This window comes from Chrysemys picta, chromosome 7 (genome assembly GCF_011386835.1).
Source record: "Chrysemys picta bellii isolate R12L10 chromosome 7, ASM1138683v2, whole genome shotgun sequence".
Taxonomy (NCBI): domain Eukaryota; kingdom Metazoa; phylum Chordata; order Testudines; family Emydidae; genus Chrysemys; species Chrysemys picta.
The window spans coordinates 61,415,429-61,436,147 of record NC_088797.1 but is presented as its reverse complement, the minus strand read 5'-3'; the positions used below and the strand labels follow the sequence as shown (position 1 = coordinate 61,436,147).

Here is a 20,719-nt window from a genome sequence, read left to right as displayed (position 1 = left end):
TAACTAGCAGTGGGATGTAGGCAGACTATATTCACCAGTGCTGGAACCTGGCAAGCACACCAGCGTTAACACTAAACCTTTTCATGCCCAAACCATCCTGTGATCTTTAATGACCACAAATGTTTCAAACAGTTCCCTGGTTTTACACCACATGTGAAAGACAGCACCTCCAGCAGCCCCTTCAACAACATATTTAAATCAGAGCTATTTCTTTTCCCCAGTGATTTCTTGGTTCCACTTTGAAGCCATCATACCCAGCCATGGAAAGCAAAAGCTTGTTACCCTAGGCCTAAGAGAAGAATTATGGTAAATTCACACGTCATAACAAGAGAAGCTCCCCCAGGGAGGCATGGTGGAATGAATAACTCCGTTCTGAGGAGATCATTACAGACGGCAGCTCATACCAACTGCTGCAGCATTGAGGTTACTTTGTGGTCATTTTCTGTGCCATGTCTACTCCCTGCTGTATCTACTCACCTAGCTGGGTTGCCATGGATCAACATAGGGGATGATAGCGTAAGATCAGAACTACACATAGCAAACACCTCCCACCTGCACTACAGCAGAGTCTGATGAAATGGCCAAATAACTGAAACCCACAGCTAACGCACCCAGCTAGCAAACAGTTCGATCCCCTTCTCCTTTCCTAACCCAGTTGCAATGGTCTCCTTCTTTGCATAAATCCAAATCTAACATTTCCAGGACCTGCATGCCGCTGAGTCCTTTCCGGCTCTCGTCTGAACCTGCATGTTGGAACAAAACATTATGCTAATGATCTCCAAGGACCTGGGATTCCGGTTGCTTAGGAACAAAAGTTTCACAGGCTGTGGAAGGAGAGTTGAATAGGGTGACACTGTAGCTGGGTAAGTCCTACGAACACTCCCCCCCCCCCCCCCCCCCACACACAAACAATGATTTCTTGAAAGATTGCCGTTTAAAAAAAAGGAAGTCGGACTTTGGAATTTGCAGGCCTGCGAAAAGCAAATCTGCCCAGGCTTCCCCTGCACATTGGGGTTTTATTTACAAACCAGGAGAAGGACTAATTCACTATTCAGAGAAGACTAGATAGAAGACAACTGCACACTGACAGAGCATGGAAGCTCATTCTGCTGCACAGACAAAGCAGGCAGCTTGCGATGTGTACGCGTCTGGTGTAGATGCTTCCTAGGTGCCAGCCGGTAAGATCTCATACAGCTCTATATAGCACCGTTGCAATTCCAGAGACTCGTTTAGATGAAATATTCTTTACTTTTGGGGGGGGGGCTGTCAGTGTTTGTGCTGCAGGTTAACAGGGTTGTTCTGAAGCAGTGTGGAAAATTAAGGGAATTTAAAGGGAGCTGCAGTTCCTGCTTGCTAACAGGATCCATTTAATCTAAGCCAGTCCCTGTTAGCAGAAACCGTGTTTAAAAGAGTCAGTGAATTAATCTCTCCTTCATCTTAAGTTGTAGCCGACAACAAGAAACAGTAAGCAGGAAAATGAATCCTACTATGATTTGCAGTACCTGCCAGCTAGGGCGCAAAGAGCATAATGCAAAAAACAAACGGCACCTGGTTTGGCTTTTGATCCAGTATCAATCTCAGGTCAGTCTATAGGCCCAGTCACTGTAGTGTCTAGGCACAAAGCAAACAAAAGGTAGCTCTGAGCCACCAGATTTCTAGAGAATGGGTAGCTCAGTAGCTGATCTCTTGTATTTGGCATGTCTAAGTTACAGCACACGAAAGGGAAAGATTTACCCATGGGCTCCGTACCTGTATGGCTATTATTTACGTAGCGCCAGCCATGTGATCCAGTTATCATCTGCCCCAAGGAGATGAACTAAAATCAGCACAGGAAGGGGGATGGGAAGAGACCAAAGAAGATGGAAAGGAAGGAATCCTTAAAGGCCTTGAAAGATATGTACAGTTGAGTGAGCCTAAGCAGGGTCAAGTGGTAGCTAAGGTCAAAGGCGGCGCGAGGGGCAGGGAGCAGAAATGCACCCCACAGGACTTGTGGGAGATGAAGGAGTCTTGGTGTAGAGGAGAAGTTACTGCCGCAGCCAGAGAGAGCGCGTTTATTGAGCGAGCTCCAGGGACCAAGTCAGCACTAGGCTCAGGGAGCCTGATGCAGGAGGAGACTCTTAAGTGGGGAGACCTCTACGAAGTACTGTGCGGAAGGTGACTGGGCAGAGGGGCTGATCCCCCGAGTGTTTTGCTGAGAAAGGGGAGACTAGGGACGGGGCAGCACAGAGAGTGTCAGGACCAAGAGAGGATCTGCATTCTCCTGGTGGCTGGGGACGGTTCAGCTCCCTCTCACCCATCAGAGGGGAATAAGCAGCTATGTCATATACCTGGCCCTGCACAGGTGTGTAGGGGCTGGGAAGGAACAAGGAGTCCCATTACACACCCTTCATGGGAGCCAATCAATCAGAATCATAGTCCGAATGCTTCAGAGAGCATAAGGCCTTTTCCCTTTTGCACCACCCCAAAGGAGGCAGAGTCAAGGTTCTTATCTAAATAGACCTTATGCATTGGGTGCATCCTGCGCACCATTGTTCTGCATGCAACAACGGGGAGATAGGTTTGACACCCCTAGGCAGCACAGCTTCGCACCATCTGCCACTCAGCCCTGTGCCTTAAAGGCCCAATCTAGCCAGGGAGTATGGATAAAAGGGGGTTTATGGTCAGGAGCTTCGTTGGCAAATCAGCACCTCCAGCAGTGCTGCCTAGGCCCAGGTTCCACATTAACTCAGAGGGAGAACACAAAGGATGATCAAAGAAAGAAAGTTTGCTAAAAAAAAGTTCCATTGTGTTCCCGATTCTTTGTTCAGGTGGCAGGGCATGAGTCTCCAGCCTGAACTCTCCAGCTCCTCCCCGGGAGTGTAATTGTGATATCGAATATTTATAATTAACAGCCACCGCAGGCTGTCCCCTGCCATTCCTGAATTTTTAATGTCAATAGCTAAGGAGTTGGAGCCCTTTTATTCAGCTCGAACCAGACCCAGACGTGGCTAAACAAGCTCCCATTATCTCCAACCGCAGACCTGTGAAAGGCTGCTAATTAGTTTACCATCGTGTGGAGAGGAAAGCTTTCCATCCCATTTGGGCTGCCTCCTCACCCCAGAACTTCGGAAGAGCTCTAATGCTCAGCCTTGTTGGCGGGCTCGGAAATCACAGTTGTTATAAGTATGAAACCCAGCCATTACGTTACTACAAAGGAAACATCTCTCAGAGATTCCAGATGCTCCCTGGAGCTAGATCCTGTGGTGGGGATGCACGCAGGAGGAGGAGGGGGCATATTGCCTTTTGATTGAAGCAATGATGGGCCATATTTTTTAAGATGCCTAAAGATGCAGATAGGCACCTAAATACCTTTACAAATCTGAACGTGAGTACTATCCACGTTAACCCAGTGTGTGTCTTTGTCCCGCCCCGAATCACACAATGCGGTTTATGAGTCAGTTGCTGCCTTCCAGCGAATGCAGCTGGTTCTTTATCTTGAGCAAGAGAGGCTTAGGCATCCAGCCCCCAAAGGTCACAAATTCAATCCCTACAAATGACCCAGCCAAGGGCATCGATGCACAGGCATCCAGAAGGGTTAAACTGGATTCATTATTCAAGTAACAGCCCCAGCCGCCTTGCTTTCCTCACTCTAGTTCCCTCTACTGTTCCCAAGTATGGATAGCACCCACTAACTCCTGCTCTAGTCAACCAGCATTAATGACAAGGGGCGGGGGTACAGAGAGCCTCTTCGCCTGGGTGGGACTGGAACCTGGAGTCCAAGAGAACACTAGCACAGAACTCTGCAGCAGAGTCCACAGGCTGTGCCTGAGGGGGGTGGCTAGCTGCCCAGCGCGGATGCATCTTTCATTGCAGTCTAAGGTGGGCCCTGCCACACACAGCGCTGATTGAACCTGTCTTGTGCTGGCAGGAGGCTCGGAGATTTCCCATGTGGCTGGCACTGCTCCCCCTGCACAGTCAGGAGGGGATTTTGCCCTAATTCCTTACAGGAATCGGGTTTGGCTGTTAAAATCTCTTATTGTCAGGAGCAGCGTTCAGGATGAATTAGTCTGGGGGCCAGACCCTGCCTGTAGCAATGTCTATGTAACATCACAGATGTCAGCAAACAGCTGTCACTGAGGGCAGCATCAGCCTCTCTCCATCCTCTCTTTTGGGCACCCTCCAGCTACTTCCGTGATGGTGCAACAGAGCGATGCCTCCAGGGCAGCTCCACAAAACTCTCCTCTGCTCAGACAGCCAGGCAGTTTCCTAGTATGAGGGGGCAGCAGTGTAAAACCCCTCGCCATCACAGTGCAGTAAGGACACAGGCCTGTCTTATTGGAAATCAAAATGGGAATGGAGGCCCAGCCCTAGAGGGGCAGGTTCGTCCTTGGCTGACTTGCTAATACCCTACTGCACAGCCATAGTGAGGGCTTTGCCATGGGGGTTGGGGAAGGATACCATAGCGACAGCACTGACATCCTACCCAGGATCCTGGGTGACCCCTTCTCCACAGCCCCTAAGGATCAGCTGGGTTGGGAAGCCACACTGCCTGCCTTCTCTGGGGCCCTGGAAGCCCTCACCCTTGAGGGGATAATTTGAGGGAAACTTGAAAGGTCAACTTGAAAGTCCCCCTCCTAGAGCATCCAGGGTCCTGGTACCTCCCCCTCCTAGCCTCTCCCCAGGACAGTGCAGCTTGGGCCGAGCTTGGACTCTGAGGTGTTATGAGTAACACAGGGAAGGATGAGGCCAAAATTCATCCCCTACAGTCAGTGGAGTGTCACTAGCGATGAACATGGCTCACTGTGGTTATCCTGACATCATCCCTTGTTCCCCTTGGAGATTAACTCCACCCCCTCCCTCCTGGGCTAACACCAATACATACACTTTGATTGCTGGGATATGGGAGACCAGAGTTTAAGTCCCTGCCCTGCCGTTGACTTCCTGTGTGACCTTGGGCAAGTCCCCTAGTCTCTCTGTGCCTCGGTTCCCCATCTGTACAATGGTGATAACAGCCCTGCCTTAGCTCACAGGGGTGGGTAAAGATCAATGCAGTAAAGACTACCGTGGTAGAGAAGCACAATAGATGGATAGAGTGATGGGTGTGTATGGGGCTAGACTGATAAAGGCACTGAAATCTATCTAACAATATTAAAAATAAAAGTGGTCGAAAGATGCATTCAACTCTCAGCAAGATTGAAACCCAGTGCTGTTTCCCGAACTTCCTGAAGAGTCTGTCTCACTTCTGAAGGCCTGGCAGGGCGCGGGTGACTGGCGCAGATACCCTGCCTTTGCATTGTTTTGGGTTACGGCATATAATTGAAAGGAGCCGATATGTCTTATCTCCAGTCTGAGCTCCCTCTTGATGTACTTGCACATGATTAATGAGTAGCCAAAAAGCCTGAAGGGTTTGTAATGAAGCCTTTCTAATGGAGAAGTGTATTGTAGACAAATCCATATTGTTTCCCAAACAATCATTCATCAAAGCCGTGATTTGACTCTTTACAATTAAACGTGGGAGCACCCGGATCAGCTGGAGATTAGCCAGCTGTAACCTGTGCTCCTCTCAGCTCCCCAGCAGCTGCAGTCACTGTCGCTCCTTGCCAATGAATTCTCCTATTTCTTTTACTGCTGATGTGTATTGTTAGTTACCTTTGATGACCTGACCTACTAATGACATCCCTGCGATTGCAGTGTATTATTAGCCACCTAGGCCTCCATTCAGCAAAGCCCTGACCTTTATTATGGGCTGGATTTTCAGAAGCGCTCCACAATTGGAGGAAGATTGGATGTTCTGCCTTAGTGTTTTATACCGCCGACCGTCACCATAGTATCTGGGTGGAGAGATCTTTGGAAAATCTGCCCACCAGTGTCACAATAGGTACAGCCAAGGTTTCCATTGACTCCAGTGGGCATTGGATCAGGACTTATAAGGGTTTTATAGCCTTTCCTGTTGCCCTTCTGTAGCATCACCTCTCAGCTGATTTTGATCTGCTGGGACACTCTATCCTGTGCTCCCTAGGGGTATGCTCTACCTGCAGCATCCCTGCTGGGCAGTGCCATCTCTCTGCATACAAGAAGGGCAGCTGCGGGTGCTGTTTAGGGAACAGAGACATTCTTTTCTTTAAAAGACTCTTTTATGGTCCCAAGGTAACAATTTCATTGTAAAGCATTAGATCAAATTGTGTCTAGACTTACGTTGGCTGTAGCACTGTTAAAGTCAATGGAAACAGGAAGGTGTACAAAATAGCGCCAGATTTAGCTCTGTTATTATGTTTACTTTGACGATGACTCAAAGCCCAATTTGGCAAAGCTCTTAAGCACGTGCCTAAAGTACATAAGTACTTTGCTGAACGGGGGCCTAGGGCCCAATCCTGGTCCCTCTGCCCAGCCTGTGTAACCAGGCTGCACCGAGGGAAGAGGGCGCAGCTACACACTTGCTCTCTAAGGAGTATGGCCAGTTGGTCTCCAAAGCGTCTGATCTAATTAATATCTTTTGGGATGATGTGTTTTTGTGAAGTGAACAAGTGCCCCCTGGGGGCTGGACTGAGACCCACCACTTATTTCACACAGGCCACCAAAGAGCTAATGGGTGGCAATCATTTTTATCCCCTATCAGCACAGGCTGGACTGAAACCAGCACCCTAGTGGTGAAAGGCTCCAGAGTCCCCATACTCCATCACTAAAACCCTGGGACACCACAGACCAGTGGTTCAAAACCTCCTCTGCACTGGGTCATGACCCCAACACCTATGTATGACACCCCTGGGAATCATGCCCTCCAAGTGGAGAACTCATGCCCCTAAAGGAAATGTTGTGACTTTAAAGAGTCCAGTGGTCATGTGTTAACTTCTAACGAGGTCACTTTTTATTCCGAACCAGGTTTAACAGCAAGCAACCTCCGAAGATTTCACTTGGGCCCCTCCATCTGAATACTCCTTGCTGACATAATCTGACGCACTTCTCTTCCCCAGCGGAAAAATGGCCAAGGGGAAAGCAAAAGGCCCCAAAGGGAAAAAAGTCACCTTGAAAGTCGCCAAAAACTCCATCAAGATCACGTTTGATGGGAAACGCCGCCTTGACCTGAGCAAGATGGGCATCACCACCTTCCCCAAGTGCATCCTCAAGCTGGCTGACGTGGACGAGCTGGATCTGAGCAGGAACATGATCAAGAAAATCCCAGACTTCATCGAGAAGTTCCAAAACCTGCGCTGGCTGGACTTGCACAGCAACCAGATCGAGAGGCTGCCGGAGACGATCGGCATGCTCCAGAACCTCTTCTACCTCAACATCTGCAACAACAAGCTGACCACCAAGAGCCTGCCAGTGGAGCTGAGCCAGCTGAAGAACCTGCGCACCCTCAACCTGGGCTTGAACCAGATCGACAACCTCCCCACCACCCTTGGGGCCCTGAAGGAGCTCCAGGAAGTGGGTCTCTTTGACAACTACCTGACAACCATCCCCAATAGTGTGGCAAAGCTCCCCAAGCTCAAGAAGATGAACGTGAAGAGGAACCCCTTCCCCCAGCCAACAGAGGAGGAACTGTTAATTGACACCATCAAGCGCATCGAAGCCCTGTACTTGGTGGATGAGAAAGACCTGTGTGGCCCCTGTCTGAAGAAGTGCCAGGAGGAGAGGGACAAGCTGAACAAGCTGAAGAACGCGGTGCCCACCTCTCTGAGGAAGCCAAACTTTTCTTCCCTCATGACGCCCAACTCCACAGCAAAGGATAACCAAGCGGAGTGGCGATGAAGAGGCAGCTTCCACGGATCACACAAAGGTGGCAGTGTCACACAGAGTCTGCCCATCCGACTCTTACAGCATCCAGCCCAAACCAATAAACAGCTCTTCCCCTCACCGCAGTTCTCTTCATTTAAGGGTTTACTCGGTGTTAGGTGGAGAGGACCTGCTGTTTCTCCTAAACCAGTGAATGGGCCCCAAAGCAATAGAAGTGCAGAAAAATAAAGGTGAAAGGGCATGCTTGGTTCCTGACTTTTATTTACCAGGAGACACCATGGGCCAGATCCTGACTCCTGTCCCACCTGCTTTGAGCTGCTCCAGCAGAATGAAGCAGGAACCAGCTGCCTGGGGATTTCCGCAGCGTAATTAAACCTCCAAGTGGCACAGGGATCCTGCAACCCTTCTTCCCCCACCCATCAGGGCCAGGAAACTGGTCCATCAAGCCTATCACCAACTGCCCTCAGTCCCCTGGAGGGCTGTGACCAGTTGGCATGACTTGGAGAACCCTAGGCCAGACAGGCATAAAGATTGCTCAAAGTTTCCTTTATGGCCCTGAGCTGTATTGGGCAGAAGGACTGATCTCCAGGATCGGGCCCAGTATCTACCAGTTTTGTACAAGATCATTGTGCATGGAGAAATCTTCCTAGCATCTTACTTCTTGAGAGTGCAGGCAAAGTTGGATTCTTTGTAGTCCCACTCCATCTATCTTCTGGGGGCAGGGACTTTGTAGGGCTGAGGGGAAAGCAGAGTGGGCAAGCCTATCATGTGAAAGTGTCACAAATCTTTCTCTTTAGGAACAATGCAGGTGACACTCTGCTGCACAAGACAGCCCCTTGAATCTTCCTGGGGACTTGGGCTGTGGAAAATCTCCCCAATGAATAGCACTTGGGCCCAGCAGGGATAAACCTCAGACCCTCCTGTTGCCATAGCACATGCCCCAAAAGCTGCATCTAAAGGAGAATCTTCATTAGCTGTTATCAGTACAGGGCCTATGACACAGTTTCAATTCTGTCCAGCAGAGGTCAGTACTGACACAGAAACTAGTCAGATCTTTACACTACCAGGAGTAATTTAGGTGTGAAACACAATGTATAATGATACACAATTCTGTCTCCTCGAGTGCAATCAAAGAGCCACATTCTTTGCTCAGACACAAAAGCAGGTCCCACCAGCTTCAGTGTTGGATGCTGCATCCATGTATCAGGGAGTTGAAATATTTATCACAGACATCACAACTGGCCTCATTTCCCCTATGCCTGGCTTCCCCCTCCCCCATTCACTTCCAAGCTGTCACAGACTCACCTCATCCCTGAGAGAGAGGGGCAGGAAATAACTCCCTTCTAGACCAAAGTGGCTTCTGGTCCTTTTTTAAGGTGCATTGTATAGGGCCCATAATCCAGGTCCCTCTCTTGCTCTGGCAATCTAGGGGTGGCAGCAGGTGAATTTACAATCTCACCCCCAGTCCCAGTATCCCCAGGGTGTGTTTGTCTCTCTCTCTCTCTCTTTCACACACACACACACACACACACACACACACACACGCTCTTTCACCTCTGCACACAAATTCATTTGCATTCCTTGTTGCACCTTCAGGGCATACCCTGCAGACAGCAGGCAGACAGTGACATACAGGTGCATTAGACTAGTAGATTATCAAAGCAGCTAAGCTAAGCACCGACCTTGGACAAGGTGCTGGCTGGGGCCACAGCAACATATGGGAGGTGGCAGAGAGTTAAACATATTTAAATGAAGAATAAAATGGTGTGCATGTGTGTGGGGGTTGCTGCTCAGCAGTCTAGTAACAGCCCATTCTGGAGGGAGTAAATTGGGACTCCTAGGTTCTACTCCCAAATCTGGGAGCGTTGTCTAGTGGTTAAGAGCACTTGACTGGGATTGGGGACTCCTGGGCTCTATTCCCAGCTTTCCACTACTTTAATATGCTACATGAAACTGCACCTTTGTGCCTCAGTTTCCCCAATTTAAAATGATTATTCCTTTCTCACAGGGTGTCGCAAAGTGTAATAATTTATAAAGCCCTGCAAGATTCCTAGGTGGAGTGGGCTGCATGAGTAGCAGGCGATACTGCTATCTGATGAGTGTTCATTACACTATCATGCAGGGGTTGGGAGGGAAAGTCTGGTCCCACTCCCCAGCTCGGCTGGGACAGCAAGGGCTGGGGATGCTGTGGAAGCAGCATGTCTATCCCCTGGGAGGGAGGATTTGTGCTCCTCATGAGGGATCCCACCCTCCGACTCAAGAATGACACCAGCACATGTGGAGATACAATGAACGCACAGAGTTCTTGGTCCTTCAGTTCCCAGAGCAGAACAGGTGATTATGTAGGCACTTACTAAAGAGAGGTATTTCCAGGTAGGAGGATGTTCTCTCTAATCCTTCACTTAAGCATGTGCAGTCTGGTGTCTCTCAGCTCACACTACAGCGTGGCCCAGAGAGAGCTGTGCCAGCCCTCCCCAAGCTTCTATCCCCGCTCCTCAGAGGGGACAATGTAGAAGAGGTCCTCTCCCCTCAAGGGGATAACATTTCAGGCAGATCCTTATGGGGACTAAAAACCCTTTGTGCTCAACTGTGCTTCCAAAATTCAGAACAGGCAGAATCAGGCTCCTTAAACCTCAGCAAAGATAAGGCCTAACACAAGTCATACCTCTCTCACCTACCCGTGAGCCCAACTCCAGCCCAAAGGTCATGAAGACATGATCCAGGAGGGCTTGGAAAATTACAGATTGATGAGTGCTGGGTAAACATAGGATAAATCTATCCCTACGGCACCAGCCCTTGGGTGGTTTCACTCTGTCTAGAGATATCAGTCGCCCAGTACAGAGTGGAATGTGCTGCTCCACACTGACTCTAGGATCTTCTTTGGGTTTCTCAGAGACCCATATTAGTCCCAACAGGGCTCAGCCTGGGCCAAGACTGGTGGTACTTGTCTTAAGCTGCCTTCTCGCTCTGGAGTGTCAGCTTTCAAGTCCAAAAAAGTAACTCTGTAACTGTAAACCTAAAACCAGTGATCTGAGAGTAACCAATGGAGACACCTATGTGAGCCTGACAAGGATGAGGGATGACTGCTCAGAGAGGCGCAACCTCTCTCATCTCAATGGGCTGCTGATGCTCGTGCCCCTTGGTGATCATTTACATCTCAACACTGTTAACTATTTGGGACCCCCCCAAAACTTAAAGAGTTGTTCTCATGGCTCTGCACTAGCTTCCGGTTCCCTTTCAGGAATAGCTGTAGCCATTTGCTATGGTCTACAAAGCTCTGCATGGTCTGGGGCCCAGTGACCCGCATTAGAACCTGGGAAGAGGGCAAGCAGGAAGTAATGGAAGTGGCTCTTCCTGGGAGATTTCCAGCCCAAGCAATCTGGTGGGTTAAGAGAATCATCCAAACTTCTGAGTGTTTATCCAAATCAAAAGGAGCTGCCAACCCATGGGAGGATCACCTACGGATACTGAAGATGCCAATTAAGAGCCTAAGGAAGTATTCCTGGGGCGTCCAGCTCAAGAGACGTTCTGGGTACGTAGGTATTCAGGATCAGCACAGAATACTCACCCAGTCACATCACTCTGTGCTTGGAAATAAACCCACTTGGCAAGGGGCAGCAAATTGGGATCTCTACTGTGAAGCTGTTATAGTTGGTTCTGCAGCATCACTGTGCACTAGGCACATCTGTCACTGTCTGCTCTAACTGCCCACTAAAGAGGCCATTATGCAGCAGCATTATGGATTAGCTCTCTAACCTCACGTCGTTGACTGTCTGTTCCCTATTCTTCCCCACACTAACCATCTACATAAGAGTTTACCAATAAAGTCATATTAAGAAGATAATCATTATTAATTAACTATGGATAACAGCTACTTAATGCATCCCTCATGCCTTTGTAATGAAGATATTTTACAGCCGAATGCTTTGGGGAGATTTTGGGATGCCTCTGAACACTCAAAATAGGTTTTAAAGGGAACAAAAAATGTCGATTTATAGTGTCCTTTGTTAAAGTAGAACAAAAATTACATTTATTGCAGACAACTATCAGAACGATTGGGAATGATTCCGGCTTATTACCTTATATTCAGGGACTCTTCAGTTATTCCTTTTGCCTTCAAAACAGGTTGCAACGAACAAAATCTAAACAGAGACGAGAAAATAAATCAACATGGTCTTTAAAAGGGTTATTACCTGTAATAATCACTGAGGTTTAATCCTGAATGATGCCAAAGCACTTTACAAACTGAGACCGCTTACATTCAGGACAGCACTTCAAATCAATGGGACATCTGCTATGTTGTTTAAAGTTAAGTAGGTGCTTACATGCTGTCCTGGATAGGGATGGTCTTCAGCTTAAGTGCTTCCTGAATCGTAGCCTTGAACTGATATTCAGTCAACAAAGATAAGAAGCACTTCATCCATCACTAAAATGCAGCTGCTTCTGGGGTAGAATCTGGCTGCCGGTTAATTGCCAATGGCTATACTATGCACCATTTTAGAGCAGGTTTCCCTATCTAACTGAAACCAGCAAGGTAAATTTAGATAGGAAGAATGGTTCAGAACCTGCAGTTGTTATTTAGGCAAGGTTCCATTGGGCCTATGCATAGATTTTAAGGCCAGAAGGGATCATTATGATCGGCTAGATTAAATGATCATAATGATCAATCTAGGCCACAGAATTTCACCTGGGAATTTCTGCATCATGAGTGTTTCGCCTTGGTAAGGACAGCCAAATTATACCCAATGTTATTACCAGAGTTGCAGTTTTGCCTGGCCATCATGGTTAAATTAAAGTGGCTGATAGAAAGCAATGTGCAAATCATCTACTTTATACTCTAACGTCAGCAAGGGAAAATGCCACCAGGACAAGGCAGCTATAAAAGAAAAGTCTTCTCTCCTAGACAAAAGTGCCACTGTTTAAAAAGTCATGTCAGCTCTATTTATGCCAAAGATTTAAAGAACTCATCTTATGTACCTAATGCTAAAAAATCATAAGCAATGCTCCAAAAAAATTACAGCTCAGCAAGGGGCAAATGACATTGGCCAGGAGAAATTATGTTTTTCTTGCTTAAGTGGAACCATCCAAAGACCCAGAAGCTGCAATTTTAGAGTGAACCCTTAGGGTCGCTGTTTGGGAGACACATGTGAATGGAGGGGAATGGTGCCACAAGCGTAAAACAATACCAGCTGCTGGGACCTTGGTGCTAATATGCCAGACTGAAGCAGTAATTACCTCTTAAAGGCTTTATTCCTGTCGCTGTCATGGAAGACGAGAAACTTGGAATAGCCGTTTTTGAAGAATATTTCCAAGGCGATCTCCTGTAAGGATAAACCATTTGCACCGTGGAGACCCCTGGAGCAAGGGCTGAGCATAGCAGAGAGAAACGTATTGTTTGCCCAATTTTACAGGGTTTTCAGCACTAAGGGCCAGATTTTGTAATGAGCTCTGTGCGGGTGGGATTACAAGGGGTGACTTTCACAATATAAGCAGCCCAATATGCAAGATCCAACGGGCTGGAGAAAGTTCAAGAAGCAAACGCAAACTCCATACCTTTGGCCCATCAACTAGTTAAAACAGGTTTTTTACCAAGAAAATTCACCCCTACACTCTGAATCAGGCTCAAAGGAAAACCTATGAGACATCTCCTCTAAATTGGGTGGGTTTTATGCTACTCTTTAGTGAAGCTTTTAGTGATTAAAGTTGCTGTCTCCCCCCCCCCATGATATTGACAATTTGTTTATAAACCTATTATTTATGCTGGGCCAAATCAATTTGTTTTATCCAATTACTCTAGTAAAAGCATTAATACTATTTATTATCTCCACCGCAATAGCTCCTACGAGCCCACTGTGCGAGGTGCTGTACATACACAGAACAGACAGCCCCCGCCCCCAAGTGCTTACAATCTATGTATAAGACAAGAGGCGATAGGAAAGCAGTGATTGTAATAAACAACTCACAAATGCTCTATGGCAAGTTAAGGGTCTGATTCTGAAAGGACTTCTGGTGGGATTCTCATTGCAAGATCAAGGCTAAAACAGACTGAACTGAATGGGCAACCCTGACGTATTTCTACTAAAGGCAAAGGAGTTGCAGCCATAATGACTGGAGCCAGTGATTTTTTTTTTTTGGTGAATAGTAAATTTATGAAAAAATGCATTGGGGGAGGGGAGGCACTAAAAAGTATTCCTACATTTGAGTTGAATCTGGCTAGAAGTTTTGTCTGAAAAAAAATTCAATGATTTCAAAATAAAACATTGACATTCTGAAACAGAGTGCGGTTCTGTTGAGAAATGTAGCTAATTAAAAGAAATAGGTGAAAAACACTTGAAAAACAGCCTGAAAGTAAATGAAAAGTGGGGGAAAAAATTCATTTTTGGGGTCACACAAAATGATTCGTTCTACTCTAATTACTTTTTCATTTTTTCATTTTGACTGAATAAATAAATAAATTTCCCAAAAGATTCTGTTTCAGTTCGAACCAAACCAATTGTTTTTTCATATTTTTTGAGTCATCCCCCAAATGGAAAAATCCATTATTCACTCAGCTCTAGTAGAGGTTCAGGTTCACTAGCTGAAAAGTTATCCCACAAGAGTAGGAGCAACAGAGCTGTGTTTTCCTTCTTTGGGTGTCTATGGGAGCTGAGCACTATTGAAAATGGGTCCACTTGTTTAGGAGCTTAAATCAGGATTTAATGGACTGATTTGAGGCACCTATTTTTGAAAATCTTGGCCTCAATTATAAGGGACACATCTCCATAGCAATTTTCCCCTGGTAATACTGATTCAATTCCTGAGAAGTCATACACTGGAATAACAGGGCTAATGCTTTGGCGAGCAGGGACAGAAGTTTCCAACATCCATGGCTAGCAAAGCAGAGATGGGGACAAGAGCAGTACTGTGGGGGTGGAGAAAGTCCAATCCTTAGGGGTTATAATGCAAATAGTTCCTGGCAGAGGCAGTGGTGGGGGGTACATGGGGGTCACATCCCCCCCCCCAGATATGCTGTTTGGCTTGTACTGAGCATGCTCAGTAACACTGCTGAAGCCACTGCCTTCACTCTGCCCCCTCTGCCCCCACTATTGGCAGGTGGGGTCATCTCTGGTTCCTGGTCATATTTTATCACTTTTCTTGCAGCTGTTTCCCAAACAACATGGCATATTGACACCTACCTGTAGAAGAAAGCGCATCAGATGTATCTCTTTAATGTCACTGTATGCATAACGGGAACATGCCTGATCTCCCATGCCCTGCTCTTTGTGGCATAAGCTGAAAATAAATGGATCGGTGATGCTGAAAGAGGTAAAAACAGAAATGTGTTTGAGATGGACAAGAACAAGCAAGGCCTTTGCAACAAACATGCTGGATGTGGGGGAAGCCTCAGGCATAACCCTATACACAGCCACCACTACGTAGTCTTGGAATACCCTCCATTAATGCACAAATGGCTTTATGTACGTTTCTACAGAGCTTGGTATCCTAAAAAGTCTGTGATGTCAGCCAGAGCATGGAAGGTTTTGAACACCCTGAAGGCAATGTCATACTGGATCCTGAAACAAAGAGGGAGCAAGTGGAGCGTGAAGGTCCGGTTGGTGTGATCATGCTTTTTAGGACATGCAACTGGACAACAGCAACCTTCTGTACATTCTGTCTGAAAAGCAGAGACACAAAAAACGTCCACAGAGAAAGGATTTGCAGTAGTCGAGGTGGGAGGAGATGGAGGTCTGGATGAAGTAGAGCCATGGCCAGGGGATGTTGTTGATCACAAAGGGTTGCATTGTGATATCTTTACCCCCATTTGGTAGTACCTTACTTCTCAGATAGTCCCATTGACTTGAAAGGGTCTTCACATATTACTCAGTGTGAGGAGAGGTATAATAATTGGGTCCAAAATGATCACGTCCTTTAAAAGAAATCCAGTGAAAGCATGAGACAGTGTTTTCCCAGAATCCGATCTGGTCACTATTTGATTCATCCAATCATATGGACTCATCCTATCACTAACATTTGATCCAGCAGGAACTGGATGTAAAACAGTGACCATCAATGCACGGTCAATGAGTAAAAACAATGAGTCACTCTCTTCCCAGTGGACTCTGAGCACAAACACACCCGTATGCATCCACAGAGCATGAGCAGAAAGCCAGCCTACAAACCCATTTTCAATATTGATCATTTTCATAAAACAAGAATCATAAAAATGGGGTCAGTGTGCCAAGTATTAATTATGATCCCTTCAGCCTTGGAGAAAGAAATAGGAACTTATCAACCAATGAAGCAAAAGACTCTTCTAAAGAATGTTCCATATGAATAAAAGATGGGAGAGATGAAGAAGGAAATACCAACAACACTTAACAACACCAGAAAAAGAGAATAATTTCCGTCTGTAATGGGGTTGTGTCTTCCTATCTCTCACTATATGCTTAGCACATTTCAGGTGGTGCTGTAATATAAATAATAGCCATATCCAGTAAAACAACTTTAATTGCTAAGTACTCCTCACTCTAAACAATGTTTCGAAAATGCTTGTTACTGATAAGCAGGTAAAGGTCAATACAGCTGAAGGTGGAAGTCTAGTGCTGGTATAAACCCTTCAGCTCAGTCTGTGACATTCTTACTCACACTGAGCAGTAAGTACCTTATTGCCAAGTAGTGCCATCGATCGCAGTGATACTACTCATAGCACAAGTAAGGCCTATTCAACAGGAGCAAGGGTATCGCAATCCGGCCCCATGTAATCCAGGTAATTGAGGCACTGTCCTTGGCCTTATGTCCTGTTGAGGCATCTGAAATAAGCGAGGGTGTCTTTCCATGCTGTCCCAAGGCTGGGGGTGGGGCAGACACTGGAATGTGGTCCCTGAGCAGCTCCCAACAGAACTCATCTGTGGCTGTTTGCAGGACTCCAAGTCCTTCCTTTTAAGATTCTCTCATTCCTGTCCATTCTTCCTTTCTCTGGATCCAGATGGGGTCAGGGGGTTTATTCCTGAGTCAAGACCTTACTGCACTGTAATATGTAGAGAGATCTCTGCCTTTGTGGGCTAGGAGCATGGGAAGATATCATGCTGTGGCTAGCTGCCAGCCTCTCTCAGAAGGGTCATAGCTGTGGAGGCTGTGCAGGAACCCTCAGTCTGTATTGCAGCCCTGGCTCACACTCCTCTCCTCCTGCTGGTTGGTCTCTCTGTCACAGGTCTGTCTCACCTTCAGCCCGTGGCTGGAGGTGCTATTATTAAGAATAGCAGGAGTGATTTGGATGAAATCAGACACACACACCCCACACACACGCGCGAACCTTTACTCAAAGCTCAAGCTGAGCCTTCAGGACTCACACAAGTTTGGTTCATTTTTCTCACCTACTTCCATTTTTGCAGCTGCCTTGCTTCTTCTGGGTTCCAGCTGGGACCAGACATGAGAAAGTGGGTTCCCATGAGCCATTCCAGATGGGTCAAAAGCAGGAAGCAATGGTAGCATCCAGCTCCAGAAGCCCTGTCTCAGGCCACATTTGGAGCAGAATTCTGACTTTGGGGTGCTTCTCCACCCTGACTAGAACCTCCAGCCCCTTTGGCCATTTGTCCCTCCCGAATGATTAGAAGCACCTTTGCAGCTGGAAGGAAAGCACAGTGGGCCATACTCGGCGCTGATGCACACCCTGTGCAGCTCTCTGAAGTCAAAGGGTTCCCAAAGGCCGGGCGCGTCACTTCTGAGCTTGGCCAAGTGTGCCTACAGGAAGGGAAGAATGACTCACCTGGACAAGCAGTGCTTGGTGCAATAAATCTCTTCAAACTGGGAGAGGACAAAGTGCTCGCAGATGTAAAAGTGCTCTTTGCCAAGGAGAAGCACCCCTTCTGATGCCAGGTGTCCTTGCACAATCACCACGGAGTATCTAAATGTAACCTAACATGGAAGGAAGGAAGAGATGTAGCCAGAACTTGGTAATACACGTCGCCTGTACTGTATACTGCCTGTCTAGTTACCAATCAGGTCCCCAGGCTGTAGTATCTGAGCACCTCACAGACATTAACCTACCCTCACAGCACCGCTATGAGGCAGGGAAATGTGGCCCCCAGCTAAGGCAAAGAGAGTTGAAATGACTTGCCCGCAGTCACCAGGGCCAGCTCCAGGCACCAGCTAAGAAGCAGGTGCTTGGGGCGGCCAATACAAAGGGGCGGCACTCTGTCTGCTATTGGGGCGGCCCATCCAGGTCTTTGGCGAGAATTCGGCGGCAGTCCCTCAGTCCCTCTTTTTCTCTTTGAGCTGCCGCCGAAGTGCTGCCGAAGAGGAAGAGAGGGAGTGAAGGACCCGCCGCCGAACTGCTGCCGAAGAATGGAGCAGCACGATTGAGCTGCTGCCAAAGTGCCGCCGATTTTTTTTTTCCACCACTTGGGGTGGCAGAAAACCTGGAGCCGGCCCTGGCAGTCACATAGGCATCTCTCATGATTCTCTGAACTATAGGAGTCAAAGCCTTAGCCATGAGGCCATCCTTCCACTATGAACCAACTCAGCATTTATACCTGGGGGGAGGGGGAGGCACACAAAGATGTGCTGGTGGAAGGGTTCAGAAAGGACAGTCTGAAGGCTGTAGTCTTCTGTTTATCCACTGAACAGATATGGCACAAGCTGCATCAATTCAAGCTTCCCCCAGTGTTCCTCACCCCTAACCTAGCAGATTCCCCTCTGGGAATCAGAAGGGAAGTGAGTCTGCCTGGCTCACTCATTCCTTGGTCTCCCTCCTGGGACTGTCAATCAGCGGGGCAGGTAGCGCATGTTGTGGTGCTGGTTTCTATGGCCTGGATACAGGGCCGGCTCAGGCTTTTTTGCTGCCCCAAGCGGCGAAAGGGGGGGGGGGGAAGCCGTGATCAGCAGCACTTCAGTGGCAATTCAACCACTCCGTTTCATTCCTCGGCAGCAATTCGGCAGTGGGTCCTTCGGTCCGAGAGAGACTGAGGGACCCGCCGTAGAATTGCCGCTGAAGACCGGGACAAGCCGCCCCTTCCCATTGGCCGCCCCAAGCACCTGCTTCGTTCACTGGTGCCTGGAGCCGGCCCTGCCTGGATAATTGCCCATTGGGAACTGACTTGAGACCAATTCATTTCACTCGGGCCTCCCAACGGCAATCAGATGGTAATAAGTCATGGTCAGCACCAAGGTGCCATTTGGCCCACCATGTGCCCAGAGCCTTGGCAGGAACACCAGACAGACAAACCAAATGAGGTTTCCGAACAGCAACCCGGTGGGAAAAGCCTCCGTGTCAAATGAATTCTTGTGGAGCACCTACAGGTCAATGAGCCATGAGCAATGAGCCATGGCAAGAAAATGAGGTTCTGCATGTCCCCAAATTTGGGACCAGGTGATTTCAATGACCCCTGCCATGAACCTGACCAAGACCCACTGATGCAAAGGATAATTAGCCTTCTCTTTAACTAACACACAAACACACACCCATTCACACAGATGGGAACTCCACACAGAAAGCTCCCAGGGAACCACTGAGGTTATCGATCCTTTTTGTTTGTAAAAGGATCTTTATTCACATTACTCTATAGAGAAAAACCAGACACTCCTGTTTGGATCCCAGTGAAACACATAGCTCAAAAAGCACTGCTGTGGGATTCCAGGGAGCAATGAATGAACTGGGAAAGCAGTTGATATTCCAGATATTTATCCCAATATTATCCAAGCTATATGACCGGCTGAGCCAGGAAACCCAGGACGGAAAGCCAGTGAGCACAGCCTCTCTTGCATCTGAGCTTCTTTGGCCTGTGTTATACAGGTTACATTAGAGCAGTGACACTCAGACCGGAGGGCTTCAGGAGCCAAATTAGCAATCGGCATTACCCAAAAGAGCCACAGTCATGTGAATTCATTGTTTCATTTACTGTAGTGCTATAGATTCATATTTAAACAGTATGACAGGGGAAATATTTAGTTTATATTGTGTGTATATATATATTATTCTCACAGCAAGATGACTGACCAAGCATTATTATTTTATCAACTATAATTGGTTAATAACAGTAAAAGCATCCTGATTGATTAATAATGAAATCACCCAGAGTTTTAATATCATGTGTTGCAAAGAGCCGCAGGAGACACATTAAAGAGCCACTTGCAACACCCGAGCCTCAGTCTGAGTATCACTGGATTAGATTATCACAGTGGTCCCTTCTGGCCTTAGGATCTATGGGAGTCCAGTCTCATCACATTTAAAATGCCTTGGTTTGAGGTCAGTTCTAGAAAGGGCAAATATTTTGTACCAATTCACTCCACTGCAGAGGTGCTGGAACAGTTTGTATAGTAGGGGTGCTGAGAGTCACTGAATCAAGCTGTGAACCCTGTATATGATGGAAACCCCTTCAAGCCAGTGGGTGAGGCAGAACCCCTAGCACCCCTAGTTCCAGCACCTATGGTCCACTCTCAATTTTACTAGAGCTGGCCCTGACCCATAACCTCACATACTCCGGGAGGCCTGTAATCCAGATCTGGATTGCAAAATTTTGCAACACAAGCCCGTCCTGAATCGGAATGAGAGACGGCCTGCACAGAGTGCAATTGGACCTGAAATGGATGTAGGTGAGGGAACATGTTCAGAAACCTTCAGAGCTGCTTTTGGGAGAGCTTCTGCCATTTGGGGTCCAGTGTCCCAAGATCAACTCTTATGAGATTTTCACCTCCTTGGCCCTAAATGTCATGAAACTGATTTGTAAGATTTCATCCACATGCAGAATGGGTCTGGAAATAGTACTGGTATCGGTAGGCCAATGGAATTCCCATCCTGATATGGACAAGGTACACAGATTAGGCCTGGCTCTCCTAAACCTGTATGCTCCTAGGTTTTTCCCTGCAGGGCCTCTGCCTCCACACCTAGTTCCCTCGGCCTCAGAAACACACATTCCTGGGACCCATCTAGCAGCATGAGTCAGAAGAAATAGCTCTGCATCTTTGAAGGTGCTCTGACCTAACATTAGGGTGAGTCAGTGGAAGAGCCCAGCATTCCTGTGTGGGGCCC

General features: G+C 47.5%; 2 protein-coding genes across 4 annotated transcripts in view; one reads left to right on the top strand and one right to left on the bottom strand.

The window, feature by feature from the left end:
* Nucleotides 1-20,719, bottom strand: part of WDFY4 (WDFY family member 4) — a 253,577-nt gene that overhangs the window by 58,570 nt on the left and 174,288 nt on the right. For both annotated transcript variants that reach the window (XM_005307318.4, XM_042856108.2), the window contains exons 44-47: nt 17,459-17,607; nt 14,889-15,009; nt 12,949-13,034; nt 11,793-11,855 (exon numbers count right to left, since the gene is read on the bottom strand). In XM_005307318.4, the coding sequence (XP_005307375.2) occupies nt 11,793-11,855; nt 12,949-13,034; nt 14,889-15,009; nt 17,459-17,607 (419 nt within the window). The remainder of the gene's footprint in view (nt 1-11,792; nt 11,856-12,948; nt 13,035-14,888; nt 15,010-17,458; nt 17,608-20,719) is intronic.
* LRRC18 (leucine rich repeat containing 18) lies at nt 735-7,833 on the top strand. 2 transcript variants are annotated; one of them, XM_042856109.2, is made up of 2 exons: nt 735-863; nt 6,859-7,833. In XM_042856109.2, exon 2 carries the CDS (start codon nt 6,958-6,960, stop codon nt 7,726-7,728), a length of 771 nt encoding a protein of 256 aa, XP_042712043.1. In that variant the 5' UTR covers nt 735-863; nt 6,859-6,957; the 3' UTR covers nt 7,729-7,833. The 2 variants fall into 2 exon arrangements, with proteins under 2 accessions (XP_042712043.1, XP_005307374.1); XM_005307317.4 differs by having other exon boundaries at nt 846-1,178.

What these genes read in the sequence shown, in the direction of transcription:
- LRRC18 (XM_042856109.2), top strand. Translation starts at nt 6,958, where the DNA reads ATGGCCAAGGGGAAAGCAAAAGGCCCCAAAGGGAAAAAAGTCACCTTG.